Source organism: Phoenix dactylifera, chromosome 5, assembly GCF_051530095.1.
Source record: "Phoenix dactylifera cultivar Ajwa chromosome 5, Ajwa_hap1_PhDact_Kaust_v1.1, whole genome shotgun sequence".
NCBI classification, from domain to species: domain Eukaryota; kingdom Viridiplantae; phylum Streptophyta; class Magnoliopsida; order Arecales; family Arecaceae; genus Phoenix; species Phoenix dactylifera.
Genome location: NC_143194.1, coordinates 35452820 through 35473812, shown reverse-complemented (window position 1 = coordinate 35473812; position 20993 = coordinate 35452820). Strand labels below are relative to the sequence as shown.

Here is a 20993-nt window from a genome sequence, read left to right as displayed (position 1 = left end):
GATTAGAACTCTTAGCCTGACAAAGACGACAGGACTTAAACGGGAGGAATATGTGAGGATCCGTACAGACGTGTATTTAGTCTTATATCGATTATTCGCTAAAGAGATTTTGAATAATTATATTAGACTAAAAAATTTTTAAAAAAACTTTCTTGCTAGTCTTTTTAGATGTAAGGACAGAGTTATAACAATAAATCTTATTAGATTTAGTGATCTATGGCTACCTATCATTCAAAAGTCTCTGTGCCTACTTGGAGAGCAGAGCTCGGTTAAAAAATTCTGCCAAATTAAGAATTCTCATACCATCTGCACCTTTGCCTTTGCAAATAATCTTCCAGTTTACTAAGTTTTGGATTGGTGGTGAGGTTGAGATATGTTCTAATGCTGGTTATGTTTTGTTTTTACTGAGTTTATGTTTTTTGGCTTGGCACGCGTTCTAGCGAACCAATTGTGGGAAGCTGACCTTCTTCGAGCTCGCTAACGGTCAACAAGTCTTGATACGGACCAGACGAGGATAGCTTGAGAGAACGCTTTGCCGCGCCACCTAGTCACCACAACGGTCTTCTCCTCCTTAAACCTGGGGTGAACAGGCAAATATCACCAATCGTCTGCTGCCACGCGACAAGGTATCGTTCCGGTGAAATTTATAGCGCAGCAAAACGGTAATATCTCCACAATCGCCGAGAAGATGAAGAATATTTTACGAAAGATGCCATTTCGTTGTAGTATAATGATACATAAGAATGGGAAAAGTCCGCCCCGAACCCGCTCTTCTCTTCCTTCTCCTTTCCCTTCCTACGGAGAACGAGGGAAGAAGGGGAAGCCCCAAGAATCCAAACCTTCTAGGGTTAGGGTCAGGGTTTCCTTTTTATTCTATCCAACTCCAAATCAGATGGGATTACTTCGATTCCTTCCCCTCCTCCTCGTCCTCTCCGCCATCGCCTCCGCGGCCGCCTCCCAATCCGTCCTCCGGATGGTCTCTGAGGGCCCGCCTTGCGGCGACGGCGACGACCTCTACTGCGACAGCTGGCGGCTCTCCGAGGAGACCAACAACGCCGGCTACTGGAAGACGATTCCGGCCAGATGCCTCCAGTTCGTGGCGGAGTACATGAACGGCGATCGCTTCGCATCGGACTCCGCCGTAGTCGCCGCCGAGTCCCTGGCCTTCGCCCAGACCGTTCAGGTCGTCGGCGACGGGAAGGACGTCTGGATCTTTGACGTCGATGAGACGCTGCTCTCCAACCTCCCCTATTACGCCGTCAACGGATACGGGTACAGGATATCCCCTTTTCTCCCAATTTTCTTGATTTACAACGAGTCAAAGAAAGATTCTTTGCTTTGAAAATGCTGGTTTTTTTATTTTTTTAATTTAAAGTATTGACAATTACCCGCTTTGAAGTTAATACCGTGCAATTAATACGAATGGGTTTTTTTTTTTCCAGAGATTTTACCCTTAATGCAAAGTATCGAAATTTCGTAGGTCAGAGGATTTCAACGAGACGACATTCGATGAGTGGGTGAATCTGGCAAAGGCGCCGGCTTTGCCGGCGAGTTTGAGGCTGTATGAGGAGCTCCTGGGTCTAGGATTTCAGGTGGTCCTTCTGACCGGCCGTGTCGAGGCTCAAAGGAATGTCACTGCAGAGAATCTATCGTTCGCAGGATACCATTCTTGGAATAGGCTCATTTTGAGGTACATTTGCTCTCTTTCTTCTGCTTTAACGAATGATTCTCTAGTGCGTTTCTTCTTAATGTTGTAAGTTGTAACACTGTTCAACTTGCATTAGTGGAGTCAAAACTTATGCTATGAAATTTGTAGAGTTAATTTGGAGCTTGAGCTAATGGGTAATGGATAAGCATCTTCATTAAGGTGAATAAGTGATGAAAAAAAAATCTGGTTTATAGATACCCAAATGTCAGCACAAAGCACAATAAGTTATATACTTATCTTTTGCATGCATTTTATTGAGGTACATATTCACATAATGTTGTGGAGACTAAATTTTGGTTCATAACAAATTTTTTTGTTTTTTCTTTTGTTTTCTGCCCGGTAGATTTTCCAGTTCATATTATGGTATATACTTTGGCAGTGATTTGTTTAGATTCTGATCGTATAATCTAAACCAGCCTTCAAAAGTTTGCCAACAAAGTGTGTATTGAAACAGGAGGATTGAAGCTTCATCTGTGGACAAGAATTGCTGTAGCTTCCAATGCCAGAAATTATTAAACTGCACAGAAATATAAATGTTATTGAAATTTAGAAAAGCTAAAAACTGCTACCTCATCTTCAAAAGTCTCAATATTTTACACTAGAAGTCGCGGTAATCTTCAAATATATTCTACATTAAATGTTCTATAAAACCATGTAATGAATAATGTCTCAAGATCTCTATCTTAACTAATGCATATTCTGAAAAAAGTCCTAACAATTTAATTTTGCTTATTGAGAGTTTGCATTATGGCTGGAGTTGGTCCAGCTTGCTCATTGAAAATAATATACTCGCAGCCTTTAAATGATTAAATCAAACAATCTGTTTGTAAGAGCAGATTTTTATAAAATAAATCTAATTTTTTAAACTGATCTAGGTGCCCTTGGGAGATCCTAAAACAACTTAGGAGATGAACTTGACTATCTCTTATATGTGTTACTTTCAATCTCATCTAGGCTTACCAAATACAGTACAATGCCTTTGTAGTTGGGAAAAAAGGATCATCTTATAATGGTAGCAGCCAGTTCTTGAGCCACATTCCAAATCCTGTTTCCTCTGCCACTCCATAAAGTAAATCATGATTGATTCCTTCAGTTCCCCTGCATTGCCACTTCCATTCTCTTTCTACACTTTGGCTTCTATAATTCAACATGTATGTTGTTCATATATTGTATTGCAAAAATGGAATCACCAGTATTCGCTTGAACCTCCAATCATTTGAACTATGTTTTAACAAAATTTGAATAATCCTTGTTCATTTTATCCAAGTAGGTTTAGCTATGACTTTCGGAGATGAGTATTACCAGTTATGTTTCTCCATTTTCGAGGCAAGTCAATTGACTATGGCTCTACTGTAGGTTGATGCAACTATATAGTGGTTAGATCATGTGTGATCCCAACTTTCTATTAACTGGAACTTCACTGGTTCATTTAATAGATGTAAGTTTGACTTTCGACTCAATTCATAGATCCATGTTTCACTCAAAGTTAGGTAATTTTAGTATATATCTCAGTTTCTGGTCAGCATGATCTATTTGCAGCCCCTGTAGCAATATAAGAAAGGCTCATCCTTGAAATCATCAGGCCTTCTTCCCCTAATTAACAATTTGGTACAATTTTTTATGAAAGATAAGCTTTCACTAGCAAGTGTGATGATGCTTGTTGCATGTAAAATTCCTGTGCTGTGAAACTGGATCTTGCTCACCAGGAAAATTTCACCAGTGTGGTCTATTTATATACATAAAACACTTTAATCCATTATTTCCTCAAATGCAATGTCACACCCACTACATTGCTTAAGTTATATTATTGATTTAAATTTAAAATAACTGGAGTTGGAAAATTTCATCAGTATTAATCAATCTAAACCATCAGTTGCTTAACTTGCAGTATTATAGATCTCTATCATAGTGGCCAATTCTTATAATGTATCTGTTCTACTATGAGCTAATGCTGGATGAAGTTCACATGCAGTTAAATTTTCATTTTCTTTCTTTTTTTTCACACCGCCTAGAGAATTATGTTCTGTAATTCTTCAACTATGGGAATTATGCATATTTATAGTGATCATCCCATTTCTACTTATCTTCTGCCCCTTTAGTTAGCTGCTGGTTGAATGCTAAGTTCTTAACAGTTCACTTGCAAAAACTCAACTTTCGGTCTGTTTAGCATAACTATCAAATTTTAGACTCTTACTTTTTTAATTAGAACTTCTCATCATTTAGTTTTCCCATAATGGGATATCATATATCAGGATCTTCCAAATTAATGTACTGTATGCAGTCACCCAGGAAAACTGCTATACTAGATTCCTAGTATCATCTATTTGGGCTAAATATTCTTATGTGCTTTTCTGAATGATTGAAACATTCCTGAACCCTCAATTAACTTGATGTACCATAGGGTAAACTGGTTTTCAGCCAACTTTTATATATGAATTTGACAAGTATTTGCTGATCAAGGATAATATGTCACGAGACAGGGAAGATTCTGATATTGGCAAGAAAGCAGTGAGATATAAATCAGGGAGACGGGCAGAGTTGGAAGCTCAAGGATACAGGATCCATGGGAACTCTGGGGATCAATGGAGTGACTTGTTGGGTTCACCTATGGCCATGCGATCCTTCAAACTCCCCAATCCCATGTACTACATTCAATGATATTGTTTGGAAAAGGACTAAGCAATTTGTTGAATCTTTTCCAAATTCATACAATTATATTGTAAACGTATTATTTGTAAGAACAATGATTCCACAAATTGTTTGTACCCTGGCACCGCGAACATATATTTGAAGCTGCAACAGCAGACAATGTGTCATCAGAGAGCTGAGGTTTATCGAAGGCATGACACATCTAAGTTAACCATCAACTCATTCCAAGATTAATAGAGGAGAATTTGTATTTTATATGTTGTCATTTTAAGAGAACTTTTAAAAAGCGAGATCCCTACAGAATCGGAGGCTTCACCAGTGAGATGCAGAGAAGCGAGGACGAAATACAAATTCTCACTAAAGACAGTTTTCATAATCGAAATAGACTCTGTCGGAATTTGTAGTTTCTTCATAGTCATCGTAGCCGGCTGCGACCCTCAGGTGGACTGTATCAAACAAACTAACGTCAGTTGGAAGCACAAATCTTTTGTCGAGCGAAGGTTAAGGAATGTTAACACTCTTAATATGAAGTGGTTTGGTGTCTAACATCATAGGATTCATCTACTTCAGGAATGCACTCCCTCTAGACACCCTGCAGCCCATGAGTTGATTGCTCCAGTTTGTTGATGATCAGGACTCGTGTAACATCACCATTTAAAGTAGAAGATCTTCTATTTCTGATCGGTAAAAACTATCTCTAATTGGATATAAAGAGAACTCCTCTCTTGGCAAGTCTGTATGATAACATTAATAAATATTAATACAGATGCTCAGCTCTTAAAACCAAAAGCTTGATCCAAGGTGGCTATACGCATGTCTAATGCTTCATGCGAACATCAAAGCAATCTAAAGCCACCGAAAAATAGAATAGAAGGAAGAATTGAACTTGAGCACTCAGGATATATATTGACGAGAGCTTCAATAATTAAATACACATACGGCCTGCTGTCTGCGCCATTAGATTTCCAAGTAGGCACCACCGGTCTAGTCCCAGTCTCGTCCTAACACAGCTTCATGGCACGGAAGGAGGCAGTGAAGCGGGGAAGGGAAATGGGATCCCAACCATTCCACCCACTTGACCCATGATGGCTCCTGCAGCGCAAGCTATAGGCTTTGTGAATGGGATCCTCAGGCAGCTGAGACCACCCCAAGACACTCCCATGCACTCGGGTGGAGGCCTCTGCATGTGCCCCCCAGGTACACAATTCCCAGCAAAATCAAACCCCACATTCCTGAAGAAGAGCCCTGCACAATCTTGGCTGAACCCGGAGAAGAAGTTATAAGACAACGTAAGGTTTACAAGTCTCTTCATATCACAAACCAAGTCAGAAAGTTCCCCTGTTAGCTGGTTGTGTGCTATATTAAGCACCTCCATCCCAGTGAGGCACGACAGAGAGTCAGGGAGGTGACCTGTGAGTGCGTTGAAGCTCAAGTCCAGGACCTCTATCCCTGATAGATAGCCAAGTCCCTCTGGAATGCAGCCTGTGAGCTTGTTGTTGAGGAAGAGGATCTCTCTAATCCTAGCACCCGTGTAGCCAAAGCTAGCAGGAATGGACCCTGAGAACTTGTTGTTAGCCAGGGTGATCACAGTAGCAGGAGAGCCCCAGACGCTCATGGGGATCTGGCCTCCAAACTGGTTGTTGTTGAGGAAGATGGCATCCAGGTCCTTCTCAAAGACCTCGTCTGGGACCTCCCCTGAGAAGCTGTTGAACCTGAGATCCAGATACTTGAGGTTTGGGATGAGGAGAACTGCGGTTGGGAAAGGCCCTGAGAGGCGGTTGTTGCTGAGATCCAGCTCTGAGAGGTACTGGAACTCTTTGAAGGAGTCCGGGACGGTGCCTGAGAAGCTGTTGCTGTTGAGGTGGATGACGGAGAGGTGGGTGAGGAGGGAGAGCTCCTTCACCAGAGATCCCTTGAGGTTGGCATGGTTGAGATCTATGCCCGCCACCACACTACTGGCAGTGGATGACGACATCTCTTCAGGGGGATCTGAGCAGAAGATACCTCTATAGGAGCACACATCAGGGCCAACCCAAGAACTTAGAATTCCAGATGGGTCCTCCGTCATGGCTGATTTCCACGCTTGGAGGACTATGTACTCCCTGCTAGGGCCGGGATCTGAGGCTCTGGGCGGTGGGGCTTGGGTGTGGGTGGTGGTAGTGATGCCCCTCCCGTTGATCCAGACTCCGACACGACCACCAATTCCAATGTTAGCCGAGGATTTGGGGAAGGAGAGGTGGAGGAATGCAAGCAAAGGGAGCAACCAAAGGCTCTGCATTTTGGGCAGGGGATGGGAATGAGTGGGAATTTGGAGAGTGTTTCTCCGGAGCTGGATTCTTTGTCTGACGGGTTGTGATTGGACCGGTGAATGCCATTTGCTTTATTTGCTTGGTGTTGTCGACACTTGGCATCGTGTTATTGGAAGTGTTCTAAAATTTTCCGTGTATTTGTGAAGGTTGCCTCAAGGTGATTTAATGCATGGGAAAATGGCATTACTAACCTGCGTCATGAGGCCCTCAGGGAATGGTTTATCCTGTGAGGCTAGGAAAAAGCTTACGTCAAAAAGTGTCACCCAAAAAGTCGCTCAGCTGGCGGGGAATAATGTTATTATTGATCCTTTAAAATGGCATCATGAAGAGTGCCACTGAACGAAGCAAAGCGAATGGCTCAAGGGCCTGAGGGACTTCTTCAGTGAAATTTCTGAACCCCTCTTATCTTGAAAGGATTGAACTGTTCTTTTTGTATGAGTGTATAGATGTAATATTGGGAGAGGAGCTGCTGACTTCATATGGAGTACCAGCATCCAATTCGTCCACGTAAGCAGCACAAAATATACTGGCGAGGAACAAGTGAGCAGCAACTGGATTCCACCACCAGTGCCATTTCGCACCAACATTCTGAGTGGAACTTATGTAAGCTTGGAACACTTTTTAAGCATGGATTCTCACTTGCTATGCATGAAAGGGAAATACGGGAAGTCCCAGAATAAATGGCTAACTGTATCCTACATCCAATCCTTCATTCACACGCGTCAACTACAATAAGATGACCAATGGAAAGAAGTGTTTTTAAAAGCTTAACAAATGAATTGGGTGGATCTTACCCTACATTATCTTCCCAACCTAGTTCTTCATAAATGTAACCTAAAAAAATAAATAATCTTCATAAATAAATCAACAGCGATATAATAAACACTAACTTGTCTTCAATCTTCGTAGCCCTCTTTTCAAGCTAACAAAATTACCCATCGTCCCTGATGCGTGCTCCATCTATTTTTTTCTGTTATTACAGCATGTAGCTAATTATTGTTTGTATGCAACATCAAGTTAATCTCAGGGCTCAAAGCTTATCTAAAGAAGCTACAAATCATACTGATTGCTGATATCCATACAAGTCCATGACGGACGGACTTGAGCTCTACACCAACTTGTTCCCCTACCAGGAATGCAATGGAGGCAGATCTAGAAGGTTTATGATGGCCGCGAAGATGCCATGAAGGATTTGAACATCTCATCGTACAGTATTGTTCGAGCCAGGCCCATGATCGCAAGGCCGTCTTGCCTCTTTTGCATTGCTGAAGTTTTCCAGTGGCTGCTCACCAATAAACTTACTATTAAATATAATTTGTCTGAAATTTTAGTAAGCCTATGCAGGAAGAAGCTATTGTATATATGGTCATCAGGAATTCCTGGGTCTCCAAGTGCAGAAATGTATACATTGAATTGTTTTTTCTGCCTGTTCTTGTTTTGTCGTCTGAGATTCTTTTTTATTTATTTAAATATTTATTTGTGAGGAAAAGGAGACTAAGAGATTATCCCTTAGTCACCTGAATTTTATTGCAGAATGAAAGCAAATTTACAACTGAGGGAAAAGAAAAGAATGTATGGTATATAGCAAGGAAAAACAGCCCTATAGTGACAAAGAACCAAAAGAAGAGCCAGCTCTGAAGACTTCAATTTTCCCCAAAAACAACAGAAGAATAGATTTTTTTTTTTTTTTGCAAACAGAGCAAAACACTGAAGACTTCAATTTCCCCCGAAAACAACGGAAGAACAGATGTTTGGGAGAGCAAAACACCCAGGAACAGTCTCACCAACAAGCCAACCTCTCTTAGGGAATGGATTTGAGCAAAAAACAAAGCTGAAGGACCCACGGCACCACTCTTTTTAAGTCTCCATGCTGAGACTACGTTTTCTTCGTTACTTCGCTCGGTGTTAAGGTTCCCATAGCTCGGTTGAACACGTTGTTTCATCCACACTGAGGTGCAGACCTTGAACCCAGTTTTGCTCGCATCCATAAATATCTTATGTGTTTATCCGTTCCATGAATATCTACATAAGCATAGTGCTTATCAAACTACACATGTTTATAGAAAAGTAAATAATGCAGCTGAATGAGTTGCTTCCCATATAGCTTACTATTCTAGAGGTTTTGTTTAGAAAGGACATGACACAGTGCCAAATTTCTTCTCTGTTTGGTTATTTTAGGATTTTGTTGGTCCTACCCGCATCCGCAAGGTGTAAACCATTGTAAATAAATAAAAGAAGGGAAAAAAAAAGAGAGGATGGGCGGTGCTCTCCAGCTGGTGTGGTAGTATACGACAAAACAAATTGCTCTATGAATTTGTTTACGGTCCCCGCACTCTAATTAACTAATTTATCTTACAAGAACGGCCCTTTTTAATCTACAACTGCTAAATTGTGTGCACCGGATCCTCTTATCCAATTTTTTTCTTGATCAATTTCTAATTGATGGCCAAAATGCATTGTCATACTTTCAATTGCGAACAAGATCCGATCCATGGCCAAAAAGGAGACTGAGAGATACGGAAATCTTAAATATGATGGGAGGAGACACAATTATAGACACATCAGTCACAGATTTAACTTTATTTAACTACAACAAGGCAACATCAGAGGCGTCGATCCGATCTTCGCTCGAAGTGGAATCTAACCATCCACAAAGATTTCATAGCACGAGCATCAGACCGTTAGTCGTTTCTCTTCCGGTGGGTCTTCGAAGTTAGGATCCTTGGCATCCAGCTTCCCCATCTCGCCACCGTACTCGACTTGGGAGTAGCGGTGGTCGCCGGCCCAGGTGAACTTCCCTCCGTGCCCGCCCTTCTTCGGCTCCCCGCTCATGCCTGTGGCCGATCTCCGGTCCTTGCGACCTCCCTGCTCCGATTTCGAGTGCCCTTTCGACCCTTTCCTTCCACCGCTCTGCATCTCACCCCTCCGTTTTTTTGCCCTTTCGTTTCTGTTCTTCGATCCCAGCATCACTATATGGACGAGGCTGCCGAATTTACCGTATCAAATGTTCCGTTGGAATGCTAAAATAATTTTGTCCCGTAGGCGTGAGATCGTTGAATCCGGTTCCAGACGTAGGAGATTGCTCGGAGCACGTTAGTTTGTGCACGTCGAGAGAGGAATTAGAACGCACGTCAGACTCATGAAAGACTTGGGGGACAAAGGGATAAGAACGAGGACAAAGTCACTTATTTTATTTTCTAGTGCATTAGGTTAACGGCAGCCTGTGGGCAATAAGCCATGGTTTTGACAAAAAAAAATTTTTTTTACAGAAAAGCTCTGACAACTTTTTGATGCAGTATTCTCTTAAGTTTTACATTATTCGGCCGCTTGCTACCGGATCATTAATAAGATGCCGCTTAGTGGACCATTTTTACTTTTTTTTTCAATTAATGACCATTTTTACTTTTTTTAAAAAATATAGTTATTATTCACCATCATTAATATTTGAATCGAGATCTCTTGCTTAAAAAAAAAAAAAAAAACTTTTATAGGTCTCAATATGCAAAGACAAAATGAGGATTGCAATTTTGATTGTAAATGTGCAGGGTGGAGCCAAGATTTCTCTCTGGAGAAGTCTAACAGTAATGCATTATTTGATTATAAAATGTGTGCTTGTACTTTATTGATAGTAAATATAAAAATTGTAATAATATCTATAGAAGGCACAATACTTTTTTTCTTTATTTTCTGATTTATGATCTTAATGATTATACCTACCTCTTATGAAGAAAAATGTATTGAGTTAAAAGAATATTAAAATATAAACCTATGAATAGAAAATTTAGCAAAGAAAACATCTGAAAAAAGACAAATAGAAAGAAATCTAAAATGGTTTTTTTAAAATATTCAAAAAGAAAAGGTTAAATGGACATGCTAGGTGACGGTGCTTTGTGCAGATTTTTTGGCCAAACAAATATTTTTTGAATAATTTTAAGGACTATTTACTTACAACCATTCTTATTTTAATTTTTAACCTGCAACCTTTCATTACTGAAGAAAGTTTTTTTTAATAGAAACGCCGAAGAAAAATTGAAAAGAGAAAAAATTCCTCCACGTCTCTCTCCATATATAGCTTTCCCCCGTTCAATTTTGGGAGGGGGACGACGAGCCAAAGAAACACCAGTTGTAAAGGGGGCCAGGGCCATGGTCCACACTGTCCTTTATGGTTTCCGGTTGTATGTTTTTGAGCTAAAGAATGATTTATCTTACGTGCCAATCATTCAATCGCATAATAGCCATTTCAAAATCTATGCAGACAAAATTTAAAAAAAATTAATTACTTTAAGATCTGCACAAGTTCTGATTCAATAGTTTAAATCGTGAGAGAAGGCCGATGATCTTTTTGCGCGAAAAATATAACCCAAACCCAGCCTATATGTGGCTGATTCGATCTTTTAAAATGGAGGCCTGCGATCTTCTTAGCAAATTCAAAGCACATCAAAGAAACATCTTTGATTTTTTGTTAAAAGAACTTGATGTAAAATAAATGACTATGTATTAAGTAGTCTTAGAATATTTCATATTGGTTAATTTTGATTTTTAGGTCGTGTTCAATCACCATTTTGCAAGTTAGATTGGGCGAGCCTTTGCAATCTTTCAATTGGGCTCGAATGGATTCCCATTTTGAATGTGGCAAATAGATACCGAACCTAGTTCTAGTTTTGGATCCATCACTTGTTCCAATCCCTTTTCAGACTAGATTTTATAGTACTTGGGCACAAGAAGGCCTCTACTTTCCTGCTGTTGTCTCCTGGCTAGGTGGAAAAATGGCCCAATGCAGTCCGGTCTCGTTATGACCATGTCATTTATTTTAGCCAACGATCGGATTCGCTTTATTTATTTTAACCTGACCTGGCCCACCGCATACATACTTTTAGTGATTTATTATGTATATTAAAATATTTAGAATCAAAAATAAGGCTGCATTTGGCATCGCCATTATTTTTATTTTAAAATTTTTAAAAAAGAATTCTATTTCCAATTCTCTAAATTTCCCGCAACAAGAATATATTGAGCAGCCTCCATTATTTTTTATTTTCATAATGAAAATTGTAAAATATATTTAGCAGGCAAAAATTTAAAATAGAAAATTAAAACAAATATGGGATTGTTTGGTCCGCAGGAGGAAAAATGTGGTCAATAGAGAAAAAGAGAAATATTTTATATTTGATTGGAGTTTTTAGAGGAGAGTAGAGATGAAAAATAATAATTCGTATGGAACAAAAAAAAGCCTCTCTTTTTTTTGGCTAGAGCGGGCGCATCATACTACATGAGTATGGATACACTCAATAAAATCTGAAAACAAAACGTCACGGAGAGCCTTAGGCAGCTTCCACTCACCTCACCAATGTCTCTCAATGGATATCTAAAATCTTTCTTACATGACCTTGCATTTGTAGAGCCATCAATTGAAGGCACTTCACCAAGGTGATGGTTGCGAAGGAGATCGGAGAAAAAAAAGCGGTTGGTTAGAAGGTAGGTTGCTAACGGTAGGAAAGAAGAGATGTGAAAGTTTAGATGCATGATAGTAGTACCTTGCTTGAAAAACTAATTTTTAAAAATAATAAAATATTTTTTTTATATTTTATAAGTTATTATAATTATTGTTATATATATATAATTAAATATCTTTTGCATCGTGATATGTGTTGGAGCTGATTATAGTTGTCGTGATTGACCAACTAATGAAAACTCGCTACATAGCCACCATAAAAGCGCACGCAAAGTCATTCAAATTTTAAGCTCCTCTAGCTAGTGATAGCTCGGTGCATGATCGCGTATGGTTTTCTTGCGTGTGCAACATACAAGCAATCTACGTGGGCTAGATGCATGAGCATGATGTCTTGGCAAGATATGCGAGCTATTACCAAAATAGCTATGATTTAGGTATCGAAGAATTCCATCGAATACTTTCGAGTAGGTGAACTTTCATATTTTTGATATTTCAGGTCATCCAGCAAGATTTAAGTGGACTTGCAAAATTAAAAAAAATTATGATATTTAAGTTAAGCCGGCAAGCGATTTGCCGACTTTATTTAAAAATTTCGAAATTTTTTAGCTGTCGAAATCCTATTTTATTCAAACAGGAATTCGACTGCGGCCTCCACCTCTAGCATTTATTTGATAACCATAAGGTTTGAGGTTTAGGTCCTTCCACTAGCATTACTATCTATCTAACTGTTTTTTATTTTTAATTTTAAAAATTAAGAAATATATGCTTGGCATGTGCCAAAAATGTCTTAATACGTTGCCTGCAATTTTTTTCTTGGAGCAAATCATCTTCTTCTTCTTTTTTTTTTTTTGCTCTAGGCTAGACGATCCCTAGGAATGTTTGGTATCATATTTAATCCAGCACATAGGTACCAGATTCTAAGTTCTAACAAAGCAAAGTTGTGCACTTTATACATTAAATTTTGCTTGGTGAAGGCATGATGAAGCTATCATTGTCGAGGGAGAGTCAGCAAAGACCTTTTTGACTTCCCAGTAAGGGAAAAGTTGTTTTTTTAATTGATTTCTACAAATTAGGTTATACACTAACCAATCTAAAATCGGGTTATGTTCTTTGGAGAATCTATGCTGCTCTAAATATTCTTTTGAACCGGTCTTTTAGTTTACTATCTCTATACTTAATAACTTGAATACCTTCGTAAATTCTCCGATTTCGTTGGTACGTAGTTACCTCCAAAAAACTGAAAATTTTGTTGTTGATCAAAGTAGTCATTTTAATTGAAATCTTTTTTTTCATTTCTTTCATTGCGGCTGCTGAGAAACACAACCATCCAGATCCTATGAATAGATAAAAAGTTAGATTTACATTGAATCTTGCTTGAATCGGCTCCTTTATCCTTTCGAGGATAAGTTTGGTTTCAAACTCTAATTCAAGCGGAGTACCCCATGTTAATATGTTTTGTCTTTTTTTTTTTGCTTGTTTCTGAAAGTGCTATCAGGATCATGTGATCTAGACTGCTAATGGCTAAATTTTTACTGCCATTAAGGTAAAGGTAGGTTGGGAACCAAGTTGAATACCTTACTTTTGAGAACAATTCTCTATTTGCAGATGCTACTTTTATTCTTGACACGCTGAGCAGCAAAAGGTAGGTTACGGCCATACTGGTTGCAAGCAGCAAAAGGTCGTGCAAACATTGCCCAGGCACTGCGAGATACGGTTGAAATCATCCCCTCTGGAACTGCAAAAGTAGCCGGGTAAAATTAAAAATGATGCTGGATCAGCTTGGAATTACCACAAACTTTATCCAAGTTACCTTATTTTATTCCCCTTTCTACTTTCCCTGGTAATATCCCTTGTCTTGATGAAATTTCCAGCGTCCCATTAGATTTAGTATAAGAGTGTTACTGAATACCTTTTCGAAAGATCATTTATGTTGGCTAGACCATCTGAAAATTTTATGTTGAGGAGACTAGCCTATTGCGAAAAGGGGCTCTCGTCCAAAATATAACAGTGAATGACAAGTCTAAGATGATCATCAATCATGAGGATGCTGGATCCATCCCGCTGCCCTCCTTTTCCTTGGCTGTTAGAGTGGCATTTTAACCTAGTTATAATTCCAAAGTCCTAAATTTTGGCAATTAAATGCGTCTTTTAGATATGCTCTCTGCCAATCTTTAACAGACACTTTACGCTTACATCTAATATTTCCAACAGAGAACCTTGGATCCAAGAACAAACAATGCTTTAAAGTCTTTTTAATCCAACTTGCTATAGGATTTATTAGACATCGTCATTTCAAGATGACAAAGATGACCCAATTTTTGACAGATCATAGCTATTGGAACATTGCGATGCTACAGCTAGCATCATCGAGCAATGCGCTTGGAAATGGGCCAGATACAGTTAAAGCTGGGGCTGATGTGATTGAGGCCACACAGAAGCTACATACCAGTATGGCTCTCTGACATAGATCCTGACAATAAGATGAGCAACTTTTTTCATTAATGATAGGCACCATTGGATTCAACCATGCTTAAATTTTTGTCTGCTAACAGGGAATGGTTGTAGCAGAAGACGACCTCTTTATTGCTTGAACCGCAAATTATTTGAGCTCAACGGAAAATTAACTATCGATCCATGAATTGTTGAATCTACTTGTGCATCAAGCGGTTTTTGTAAATTAGAAAAGGAAAAATGGAATGTCAAGCATTGAAAAACATTTTTGCAAACGAGCAGTTAAACAGAGTTCAAGTGTGATGCAATGTCCTCTGAAACGCTGTAAATAATTTTTGATTGATTTAAGCTTGGGGAAGTAATTCGCTTCCTCCATTTTTCATCAAAAAAAAGTGTGATGCAATGTTCTAGAGTTTACAGTTTTTTTTCCTCAGTTTGAGATGTCGCTCTACCCCCCAAAAAAATTACTGTGTAGTAATGATAAAACCCACTGAATACAGTGTGATGCTTAACGAAATGGTCCTACTTCTCTTTTATTCACAGAACTAATACACAAAAAGGAGCACGACAAATTCTGCTGCCTAATTTCTTCTATCAAATAGATTGCTTGTCATGAAATCAGGCAGCATCTCTTCTTCATATTCTATAATTAAATACCAAAAAAAATTACATGTTCTTATTCACAGGTATGGGAGGTGGTTTGCTAATAGATAAAAGGCTACTGCTGCTTCTCCTGGCAACTAGAGAACCACTTGAACCCCTGGAAGTTTTCTTTGCTATGGTCTTGTTACAAGGCCCTGGTGTATAGCATGGCTTTTGGCTTGCATCGAAACCTCCTGCATAGCTCTTGCATGGTTTCATCCTCTTCTTGTAAGGGGTCTCTTTCTTGGCAAGATCATCTATGCATCTAGCATCGGACAGGGATGTAAAGGACTGTGATTTCCCTTGAAAGTATTTAGACAGCCCTCTCCTGCAGACCCCCAGAATGTCATCGAAATTACTAAATCTAATGCGTAGTAAACAAAATGAGTAATTTGATAAATGGACCAATCATGGAATTACCAGGAACAAAAAGTTAGCTTTGGAAAGTTGGCTGATATATTGATTATCTTTTTGATGGTTTTTATCTTGTTCATATTTTCTAAATCTCTCTGTTGTTTGCTTGGACCTCTGCATTGCTATGTAAACAGAGAACGGCAGATTCAGAGTTAAAAGACTGATGTACTCACCTGATAGGAAGCTGAGCCATGAGCGAAGATAGCTCGAAAAGAGGCCCGTCCGAATTCAATTTCGATGAATTCGATGATGGCGAGAATGACTTGGGAGATGAGGAAGTTGCGTCATCTGTGAGATTAGATGAAGATGAGAACATGGAGTCGCTGGAGTCATTTGAGAGAGACGCAGATTCGCGGAGCTCATCGGCATCTTCGGCTTGTGGCGACGGGGCTCCACGAAATGTTTCCTCGAGACCTTTACCCATGTATCGAAATTTGGTGCCTCTGGAGAAGGAAGGTCCGGCTTGGAGGAGGAAAATAAAAAGAAGCTCTTTAGTCGTTGCATGGACGGACAGATGGATATAAACTGCTTGCAACTTGAAGCTCAAGGAACATTTCTGCGGGCGGTCGCATTTTTAATTCTTAAATGAGATGGATTAATTATTTTAAAACGTTTGTGGATAGAGAGCATGGCATGCCTCCATTACGCTGCACCCCCGAGAAGTGCGTAATAAAGATGTTCCGCGTCAGAGAAATCATGTACCCGTTTCTATCTTGATTAGTCAAAGCCAACTGGTGAGGGTGAGGACGTGGAGCATCTTAAACATGCCACTCCTCCTGAACAGCCTAACAAATTATTTATTGTCATTCATTGAATTTGAATGATAGGATACTTGTTTCGTCAATTGACAAATCAGCTCATGTGTGCGGGTATGGATGCGAATGCATGGTGAAAAGGCATATAGATGAGATAGTGCGTAAAAAAAACAAAAAGATAATAATAAAAAGCTCCCGCACCCGGCCAACTAGGTCAGAAATCGGATTGTATATAGATCAAATCAAAAATTCAACAATCCAAATTCAATCTATTTATTATATCGATCAAAATTTCTAATCTAAATCTCAGTTTTTTTTTATTAAATTGATAATCCAATTGACCAACATAACTTATTCATGAAACATAATAAATATGTTCGACTGGTTTTTAATAGGTTAAATAGATTAAGCGATTAAATAGATCAGAACTAAGTTAATCAAATTTCAAACTGGTTAAATAGATTAGACGAGTCGGATCATAACCCAACCTAGTTATTAAATAGGTCAAAATGAATTAAATGAGTCCAAGATTTAAATCCGAATCCAATTCATTTAATAAACAAGTTTAGGCAGTTTAACCTATTTACGACTTAAACTTATTTATGTTAAATTCAAACCTGCTTAAATCGTACGTTCGCGAGTCGGATTGATGGATCGAGTTATAAATTATCATGCTTAACCCCAATACTATGGCACCATTACATAGGGTTGGTACCACAGTCCTGCCCCGTATCAGTCTTACCAGTCAATTGGATCAATCATCTGGTGCCTTATGTTTTTCATTGGACCATAGTAGGGACCCATAGCACTGCTCTTAAAAAATAGGTTTAGAAGGAATCAAGAGCGTGGTTTAGTTAATAATACACCTCTCCCATCTGTTTGTCTCTCTTAATTAAAGATTCGATACCATCACCTGTCTTTGGGGTTTGTACGACTTGGCCCCACAAATGGTATTAAGAAGAGATGGCCAGTGGGGTTGGAGCGACGGATAAGATCCACGCCTTCATCCACATCCCAATCAAATGTCCTGTTTCGCTCATAGCGAATGGCCCCTCTACCGTCTAAAAATTATTAGACTTCCTCCCTACGGCATGGAAGTGGTCTTAGGGTCAAATTTAGGGACAACCATGGTGAGTCCGTCCCTCTTTGCCGATCGAGTCGTATTGCGATCGTTTTTATGTGGGACATAGCGATTAGGAGAGATGGACTGCTTTTATGTGTGGAGGAGTCGCAAGGGGACGGTATAAGAATCACGGAAAGCAAAGCATGAAACTTTAAATCGACGTGCAAGACAACAACAACATTCCTTTCATCGGTACTGTTACCGGCCTCGGTGGTGCTGGCGCAGGATCTGATCCATCTGCTGAGAGATTCCGTGCGGCGGCCCAGATCTCTTGAGGTAGGGATTTTTGTGGCGTACCTGTCCTACCAGATATGGTTGGACAGGAATACCGGTATATTTGAGGGTAGGAGGGCGCCTCCGAGGATGGTGGTAGATCGGGCGATGGCGCTTGCGAGGGAGGTTATTGGGGCGACTTCGGTAGTCACCTCTGGGCAGGTCAGGGACATCTGGGGTGCTCATCACGCTGTTTCAGCGCCATGGTTTGCCTTTGTTTCTTGGGCACCCCCACTCCCTGGCTATCTCAAGGTGAATTTTGATGGTAGCAGGTCGGCAGATGGTTTGTATGGAGGGGTTGGATTTGTCATCAGGGACCATCGTGGTAGGCTGATCGCAGCAGGTGGACGGCGCACGCCTGGATTTACAGTGGTGGGTGCAGAGTTGCAGGCGGCTTGGGAGGGTATTTCCTATGCGAGGCAGATATCCGGGGCCGAGCGGGTGTACCTCGAGGGTGATTCAGCGGTGGTGATTGATTTGATTCGGGGTGTGGATCGGTTTGGGGATGGCCATCCCCTCATCCGAGAGTCCCGTAGGGTGGCTCAGATGATGGTTGACTTCCATGCAGCACATGTGTTTAGGGAGGCGAACCGGGCAGCAGACTGGGTCGCCTCCTTTGTCGCTCGGCACTCAGGTGTCTTTTTGTGGACGTCTGATGCAGACGTCCCTTCACAGTTGTATTTTTTGCTTTCCCGTGATTTGGAGGGCTGTACTCACGTCCGATCTATATGATATGAGTAGCCGTTTTTACCAAAAAAAAAAAAAAAAAAAAAAAAAAAAGGCTTTAGCATTTCAATTGCTCCTCAATTTTCGAAATACCAAAGATCACGGCTCATTGATTTAATGTCTTAGGCCTATTTGACAGAACTTTTGGCGGTAGAGTATCCACATTCAAAAGTACTTTTGGAGAGTCAGAAAGTACTTTCTGGCTCACCAAAAATTCTACCAAACGAAGCCTTAGTGTGATATAATTGAAAAAGTGAAAAAATCACATCATCTCAGTATGATATTTTAAATACCATGGAAATGGTATGTTACACCGTGCGTGTGTGCTTCTTAAGTTTTGAAGGACAGGTTCACAAGAGATTTTTTGCTGCACACTAGATGAAGATGAGGTTCGAATTTTTGATCCTCAAAACATGCAATAACCATCAAAATACTTTACGAGCAGGCTAACTGGCACGTTCTACATGTCAGTTATTATATGTTAGCTTTGTACCAAAGATTTGCTCTACAGATTTCTTGTCTGATGAAACATGATGTAGGGTCCAAATAGATCGTGCTTGACCCACAAATTATATGGTCAAAGAGTAGAAGAAACATTTGGCCCCTCGAAATTTTTTAGTGCCGTCATTAGAAAAGCTGGAAAAAGCAAGGAACTTGGACAATGCCAGCAGGAAAATCTACCAAATCTTAGAACCAGACCAGGCTGTTGTCAAAACTTGGTACTCCTTTTGTATCAAGAAATATAAGGAGAAATGACGGCTGGTGTAAGCTTTTTGAGATGGCGTTATGCCCATGATAAGTCAGCTTAATGGTGAATTGTTCCTTCCCCACTACGTTTGGTCCCTTCCGGAGAAAGGAAGAACTTGAGATAAGGGAAGGGGTTCAGATGCGCCAAAGGACAGCCATTGGGCATGGACGCATGGTCAGGGGGAGAGAAGGGAATGGTGAGAAGAGAGAGGAAGTTGACGATCGCACCAGTAATGGAAGTCGGCACCGCTGCCGCATGGAATAAAGAGACCATCCTTATCTCTTCAGACGCGCGCGCACCTTCGGCCGTCGGCACAAGAGCAACGTGTGTGATGCGAGCAGGCACACCATGGAATCGGGAATTCTATGCTTCCAGTTCCATGACTTGGTCATGTCGGAAAAGATCTCATCTGGGTGGGGTCCGAATCCATCGCAATTGGACCGAACGCCTGGAAAAGCTAACCGAGAGCTCTGTTCGGAATTCGGATGGGCTGCTTCTTTGTGCAAGCATTAGGATCTCGGTTTGGATAGACGTTGGGTGGTACGGATGCAAATAGGTCAGATAGAATCATGAGTGACCCCGACCTAGTCCGATTTCTTGTTCGGGATCTAATTTTGAATTTAGATTCGATCCGATAGAAGATCGGGTCGGATCCACCACTACAATTTTTGACTTAACGGATCATTTGGGTCGAGTCGGGTCCATGTATAATCCAGATCCAATCCAAAAAATTCGAGTCCGATTTGGATCAACCCATCTATGGTTTCAGAACTTGTGTTTGCACCCCCTCCGGCCCAAATAATTTTACAAATTCGGATCAGGGCGGATCGAATTGTAGGATTAAAAACTCAAAATTATTACTCAAATTTCAAATGGGTCGGATCAGATCTAAATTTAATAAATCCAGATCCGACCCGAAAAATGCTACGGGTCTACTTTTAGAATCCGATTCGGCCCCACAAGTCCTCCAAAATAGATCGGGTCGGGTTAGGTCATAGGTTAATCCGACCCATTTGTAGCTTTATTGGGTGAGGATCCAAGCTCAATTTGATTGCCACATGTCCAAAGCTCCAGTGATCTAACTCAATGATTACTAATTCCACATTATTGAATAATATAATTTTTACTGGTCAATTAATTATGAATTAAATATCCAAATCCGTAATCCATTTCAATAATTTGACCGAGTTTTAGGTGGACTGGTGATCCGACAAAACCAGGCTTCTGCAACCACCCTTATTTTAGTATTTTCGCATTTAGATTGTGATTCGTATCTATGTACTTTTTTATTAAATATTTTGAAAGATATTTTTGGAATATTTCGTGTTTATTGCTGTGTCTATTACAAAAATATTCTCACTTGACATAGCCATTGACAAGCTGAGATGATTGGACTAGTCATAAATATAATTTAAAGATGATATTCTTCTCGTGGGAATGATTTATATGTTGGAAAAAGAATTTCCAACACATGCATTCTTCTCAAGATATCACGACTCACAAGTTAATTGCAATTCCATGCACAATGTCAGTATCATCACAAAAACAATCAAACTAGCACTCCTGAGACACGTAAACGATAGGAAGTCATCCATTGACAGCGGAAATTTGAACATTCAATAACTCAATAGAAATGATGACCTAAAAATGAGACAAAAGTAATTGGCAGGCAGCCCCACAATTATTATCATTGTTAGTCAACCATGAGTTTTTGTCCATGGGAAATGTTTACTGCTATGCTAG

General features: G+C 40.0%; 3 protein-coding genes across 5 annotated transcripts; 1 reads left to right on the top strand and 2 right to left on the bottom strand.

The window, feature by feature from the left end:
• The first annotated feature begins 445 nt into the window (after nt 1-445).
• LOC103713435 (acid phosphatase 1-like) lies at nt 446-4622 on the top strand. 3 transcript variants are annotated; one of them, XM_008800364.5, is made up of 3 exons: nt 446-1272; nt 1481-1690; nt 4189-4622. In XM_008800364.5, the coding sequence occupies exons 1-3, from the start codon at nt 689-691 to the stop codon at nt 4364-4366; spliced, it is 972 nt and encodes a 323-aa protein (XP_008798586.2). In that variant the 5' UTR covers nt 446-688; the 3' UTR covers nt 4367-4622. The 3 variants fall into 3 exon arrangements, with proteins under 3 accessions (XP_008798586.2, XP_088578723.1, XP_088578724.1); XM_088722597.1 differs by having other exon boundaries at nt 724-1272; nt 4169-4464; XM_088722598.1 differs by having other exon boundaries at nt 724-1272; nt 4110-4242.
• Nucleotides 4623-5080: 458 nt separating this feature from the next.
• Nucleotides 5081-7342, bottom strand: LOC103713434 (leucine-rich repeat extensin-like protein 7). The gene has a single exon (XM_008800363.5). The coding sequence runs from the start codon at nt 6633-6635 to the stop codon at nt 5370-5372; it is 1266 nt and encodes a 421-aa protein (XP_008798585.2). The 5' UTR covers nt 6636-7342; the 3' UTR covers nt 5081-5369.
• A 6529-nt stretch (nt 7343-13871) lies between these two features.
• Nucleotides 13872-16135, bottom strand: LOC103713433 (protein OXIDATIVE STRESS 3-like). The gene is made up of 2 exons (XM_008800362.6): nt 15799-16135; nt 13872-15539 (listed from the first exon to the last, which is right to left on the bottom strand). Exons 1-2 carry the CDS (start codon nt 16047-16049, stop codon nt 15236-15238), a joined length of 555 nt encoding a protein of 184 aa, XP_008798584.1. The 5' UTR covers nt 16050-16135; the 3' UTR covers nt 13872-15235.
• Nucleotides 16136-20993: the final 4858 nt, after the last annotated feature.

Bases quoted from the DNA above. Each gene is read 5' to 3' on its own strand.
- LOC103713434 (XM_008800363.5), bottom strand. From the start codon at position 6,635: ATGCAGAGCCTTTGGTTGCTCCCTTTGCTTGCATTCCTCCACCTCTCC.
- LOC103713435 (XM_008800364.5), top strand. From the start codon at position 689: ATGAAGAATATTTTACGAAAGATGCCATTTCGTTGTAGTATAATGATA. The intron at 1,273-1,480 runs GTACAGGATATC...GAAATTTCGTAG, and splicing joins TACGCCGTCAACGGATACGG to GTCAGAGGATTTCAACGAGA. The intron at 1,691-4,188 runs GTACATTTGCTC...GTCACGAGACAG, and splicing joins TGGAATAGGCTCATTTTGAG to GGAAGATTCTGATATTGGCA.
- LOC103713433 (XM_008800362.6), bottom strand. From the start codon at position 16,049: ATGGGTAAAGGTCTCGAGGAAACATTTCGTGGAGCCCCGTCGCCACAA. The intron at 15,540-15,798 runs GTGAGTACATCA...GGGGGTCTGCAG, and splicing joins ATGGCTCAGCTTCCTATCAG to GAGAGGGCTGTCTAAATACT.